This window comes from Oryzias melastigma, linkage group LG15 (genome assembly GCF_002922805.2).
Source record: "Oryzias melastigma strain HK-1 linkage group LG15, ASM292280v2, whole genome shotgun sequence".
Lineage (NCBI taxonomy): Eukaryota > Metazoa > Chordata > Actinopteri > Beloniformes > Adrianichthyidae > Oryzias > Oryzias melastigma.
In genome coordinates this window covers 6,821,253-6,826,354 of record NC_050526.1, presented here as the reverse complement: position 1 = coordinate 6,826,354, position 5,102 = coordinate 6,821,253, and the positions used below count along the sequence as shown (strand labels likewise).

The window sequence follows — 5,102 nt, the reverse complement described above, 5'->3', positions numbered from 1 at the left end:
ACTAAAAGGATGTGTGATACATTCATGGATATGAGGGAGCCCACACTCATCTGTGATTGCATAACAAGCCCAACAAGTGGGTCTCGTCGCCATGGGAACGGTGTAAGGATGAAGCAGAATGCCGGAGCTTTTTAACTGCAGCTCTCAGAGAAATAGTGGCACTCAGAGACTCACGGGGTGTTTTTAGTACAAGAATGGACGGTCAAGTTTATTACCCCCCCACACACACATACACACACCCTCTGCTCTTAATAAGTTCTCCTTTCACAAACACAAAGAAGCCTTTAGTGATTTGTGTAGCGTTTTATTAAGAAACCTCTGAAAGCAGGCTGTTTTTGCTAATAGTGTTGAACAGAGTGTATTTGTGGGTTGCTGGGATAATGGAGATTTATCTCCCCTATGGTTTGTTTAAAGGTGTTTAAAGATGAGCTGGAAGGCCTGATTCAGGACCAGCTGACCAAAGGCCACAACCCTTCGGGTCTCCTGGCGCTGCGGCAAATCGCTGACCTGATCATGGCCAGTACTGTCGGAGGGGCGGGTCCTCTGACCTCACCTATCAGTAAGTAGCAGCATTTGTGTGAATGTACACATTCTCTCTGCTTGTGTTGGACTTTTGTTTTGAACACTGAATGATCATCCTTATGGCCAAAGGCTGAATTCTCAGACTCTTGTGACACTCACCAGCCCCAAAACTGCAAAAAAAGAAAAGAAAAAGCCAGCAAGTTGTTGACAGCATTCTTTATTTTCTTCCTATCCCTCATGACCAGTTTCAGTAATAAATTCTCGAAGTTTGCTGTGGTTATTATATTAGCATGACTCGATTGTCTTTTGTTTTTAGAGAGATCCAAGGAAACTTTTTGAAACATTGGAGTTTTTGAATAAAACAACTCCTAAAGTGGTTGTTAAGGATCATCCCTGCATCTTTAGATGCCCTTATATAGCATTTTAGTCCAAAAATACCTTCCAGTTTCATGTCTGAGAGTTCGGAGAAAAGCCTTTTTTTACTAGTTTTTGGAGAGAATCAAGTTTCCTGAATGTTTAACTGTATAAACAATGGAACAGAAAAAAGGCACATAAACATCCTTGCAAATGTCTTTGGAGTACAGACCAGTACACTGACGATGTTATGTCTCGTGGCAGGCTATGGGATGGTGACTCCTGTCAACGACTTGTTCGGCATCGAGTCTCCGTCTTTTGCCAAAGGGGAGAAGCAGAGTCGCTGCAAGCTTGCAAGCCTCTACAGACTTGTTGACCTCTTCAACTGGGCTCGTTTTACAAGCGCCTACATTACTGTGAGTGCAACTTTGCTGTCATGGTCCAATGCACATCTGCCTGTTTACACAGCACAATGTTTTGTTTCTTTATGTGAGCCTATGTGAGTTTATTTGCCCCGAGGTGACGAAAAGAGTAAAGCTTACTCATGGTACGGATTGTAACTGTTTTTGGTGTTTTTTTAAATATTTATTTTTAGTGTGGAAATCTAAAATGCAATAACAGAGCATGTGTAACTCAAGAATTAAATCATAGGCAAAGCTTTGCAGAGCTTTTCTCAAATTAAATTAAGTTTCTTGTAGTAAAGTTAATTTCTTAAATGTGTATTTTAATCTTGCAAAAACACTGGATTACTGAGGGTTTTTTGGTTTGTTTTAGGTGCGAGTCAGCAAAGAACAGGATCACGTTCTCATCAGTCCTCGAGGTCTATCCTTCGCCGAGGTGACGGCAGCGAATTTGGTAAGAACAATGACCATCTGTGTAGTCTTTTGCACTGTCATGCATTTCTTCTGTCATGTTTGGAGCTGCGGTTTATGTTAATAAAACCACTGAATGCAGAGGCTGGTTGCTGTTAGACTATTATTCCTGCTTCACTATGTCATGGATTGTTGTAAAACAACAACAGCGTGAAAACATTTGCTGTTGACTTCTGTCCTTTTGTGCATACATGATGAGAGCTGCTTTGGACACTCTATTATTGATGGCTGTGCACACAATGTCCTCATGGGACCGAGGAGTTATCTGCTGGCTTGATTTTTTAAAAATGTTCTCTTTTATGTGATTGTGTTGCTCTGTAGATGCCAGTCTGTTGTATGTAAATCTGCATGTGGATTCTTCACAGAGAGCACTATAAAATACAGAAAGTGTGAATGGTTTTTGTCCTTGTATAAGTTATTTACAAAGACTTTCTTACCAGCACTTGGCTTGTTTTTGAATGGTGTCCAGCTCTAGTTGTTGAAACCTTTAGAAGGTGATGGAAATAGTAATTGTCAGATTGCTTATAGGTGGCCAAAGAGAAAAACATCTACTATCTAAAGTGTAATTACATGATGAGGCTGCATTCACAACAAATGCATTTCTCGCATCAGGAGCGTCCAGTTTCAATAGGTTAATGTACAGGTGCAAGGCGTTTTGAGCGCCGGGCTTGGTGGTTTGGTAGCAGTGTTTTTCAGTAATCTAAATGGGTTTGGGGCATTGCGGCACGTCCAGAGTCAACACATTCTCATCCCTAAGTCGTCACATTTTGACTCATGGCTAAGGACCACTCCACATCACTTTTGAGTGTCCCCAACTTGTCGTTTTTTGACTTGCTGGCTGTTGCAATTAAACCAGGCTCCACAACCTCCGGGGAACAAACCGGTACCGGGACCTAACGGTAACCCAGTACCAGACGCAGATCAGTACTGAACACCGATCTGTACCGCTTCTGGACATGTCCTGAGGTCCAGTTCTTGTCTGATACCAAGTCTGACAAAATGACTGGATCCCTGATTTAATCTGAACAGCCAGCACATCAAAAAAAATGACAAGTTGGTGCAAAAATGTCAAAAAGTGACATGAAGGGGTCCTTAACTATGTGTCAATATGTGACAATATGAGAATAAGAATGTGTAGCCAGAGTTGGAATATCTGAACTTTGGTGAAGAAGACACGTCACGTCAACCAATCAGAGCTTTGGCCCGTGACGTGTTTATGGTGTGATCAGAGTCCAAAACCAACATGGAGAAGAATCTAATGTTTCTTCTGATCTTTATGATATATTTGCACCAAGTCAATGATAAAAAGATCATCTAATTTTATTTTCTAATTGTTTTTTTTTCCTTCCCGGCACTACACATGGCAACAAGTCATCAAACTGGGTCAAAGAGAGATGTATGTACCAATGCTTTTGGAGAGATCTTCAAGATAAATACATCTGATCTTTCAACGTCATCAGTGCCTTCCATGTATTGTAAATGAGATAAGCAGTCAAGTTAAAGTTAATTTGAAGTCCCAGTAGTTGTCACGCACCTAGATGTGTGAAATTTGTTTTCCACATTTGACCCATCCCGTGGTGAGCTGCAGACACTTTGTACTCTGAGGTGGAGAAGAAATTAATTTCTTTATGTGGGTGTGCTCTGAAGCACAGAATTTTACTTTTAAATCTAAGTAATAGCTTTTTGTTTTAGCAAGACTCTTTTTAAAGTTATATAACCGATTGTTCCGAATGCTGGCAGCTACAGGGTAACGTACATGACTGGCAGCTATTTATGACATCATCAAGTGGTAGTAACCTCCAAATTGGAAGATGCTGGCTAGGTCCAAATTCCCATCCTAACTACTAAAAAACTATATAGTGCAGGAATATTCAGTTCCCTTGATTTTAAAAGATACAAAATCGCAAACACACTACATGGTGCACTTAGTAGTGAATAGTGAAGGAATTCTGATAAAGCCACTATTTTTTCATAACTCTTCGTTTGGAGGGCTAGAGGTAGTGGTAGGGAGAGGTCGGGAAAGAGTTCGGACTCGGTCTTAGAATCATTCAATACGTTTTTTATGTGAAGGGTCTTTGACAAACATTGTAAGAGCTTTGTTGAAGTCCAATTAAGTGGAGATAATTTAAAGTCCCAAGAATTTGACATTGATATCCATTGCAAAATAGAGGTTATTGTACTGCAGCTATAAAAGCTGTAAAATTCCACATTTGGTGGCATCTGGTAGATTCTTTTCTCAAAAGCCCTTTTCATACATCCCTGAGTTCCTATAATCTTATAGCAGCTGTACGCCATGTGTGAAAGAGCCACATTGTCTTGCTTGGTACCATTTTGAGAAGATGTGTGTGTACATTATGCTGCAATTGAAGTTACACATCACTTTTTGATTTTATTTTATCAAAGTATAGAGATTTATAGCTTTTGATTTGTTTTTGTCTTCATCTGTATTGGAACATATGTTTCTCTTTTTGTTAGCAAAGCTAAAGATGTCGTGTTGATGATGTGTAAGCACATACTAATAATAGTTCATCCCAACAGCAATTCAATAAATATTTTCAGAATAAATTGTATTTTTTTAAAACTCATTTAAAGGAAAAAAATAACTAACTTGCATACATAAGGTGTTTTCCTAAAGTTTTTAGTCTTATCCTGTTTTCACTAAAATTTCACAATAAAACAGCAACATTTTCACTATAACTCCTGCTTGCTCCTTCCATCCATTTCTCCACTAATGTGGGTTTACATGACTTCTAATGGATAGCAATGTTATAAAACGGCCATGTCATTAAATGTTAGCCATCCATGTGTGGATTTTCTTAATTGGTATTTGTTTGGCCTTTACAGAATATGTTGTGTTTTCTTGCCTTTTTATGCTTCCTTTGGACTCATTAAAGTTTCTGGCAGAAATGTTTTTAGCCAGAAAAAACCAGTGGAGACGACAGGGATTCTATCATTTTCAATATGGAACATAAACCATTGACTGTATATGAGAACTGAACTGAGTGAGTGTGACATCGTTCATAGAAAATGGCTTGCTTTTGGCTCCAACAAAATCAAGTCAATTCAGTTTCTACTTGTTTGGGATATGGATGTCATGATGTTGGAAGCTCACAACCTCAGTAAGCAGTGATTGATCCAGATTGGTCTGAGTCATTATTTCAATCACCAATCGAGAGTGAAGTACACACCTCTACCAATTAAAAGCATGTTCGGGAGAATTTCTCAAAGTTTTTGAACTTTCAATATGAGACCGCCTACTTTTATTGGGGCATCTGGTTGGTCATTTTAAAACTTGAAAACTTGCAATAAAGAATAAATTAAAAAAGGGGGTCAGCAAGACCTTGTTTTTTTGTT

General features: G+C 39.1%; 1 protein-coding gene across 1 annotated transcript in view; it reads left to right on the top strand.

Annotated features, from left to right (window-relative positions):
• Positions 1–414: 414 nt before the first annotated feature.
• add3b (adducin 3 (gamma) b) overlaps positions 415–5,102 on the top strand; it is a gene marked incomplete at its 5' end in the record, with an annotated part of 17,224 nt that continues 12,536 nt past the window's right edge. The window contains 3 exon segments of the mRNA XM_024297379.1: positions 415–559; positions 1,141–1,292; positions 1,651–1,731. Coding sequence (XP_024153147.1) covers positions 415–559; positions 1,141–1,292; positions 1,651–1,731 — 378 coding nt within the window.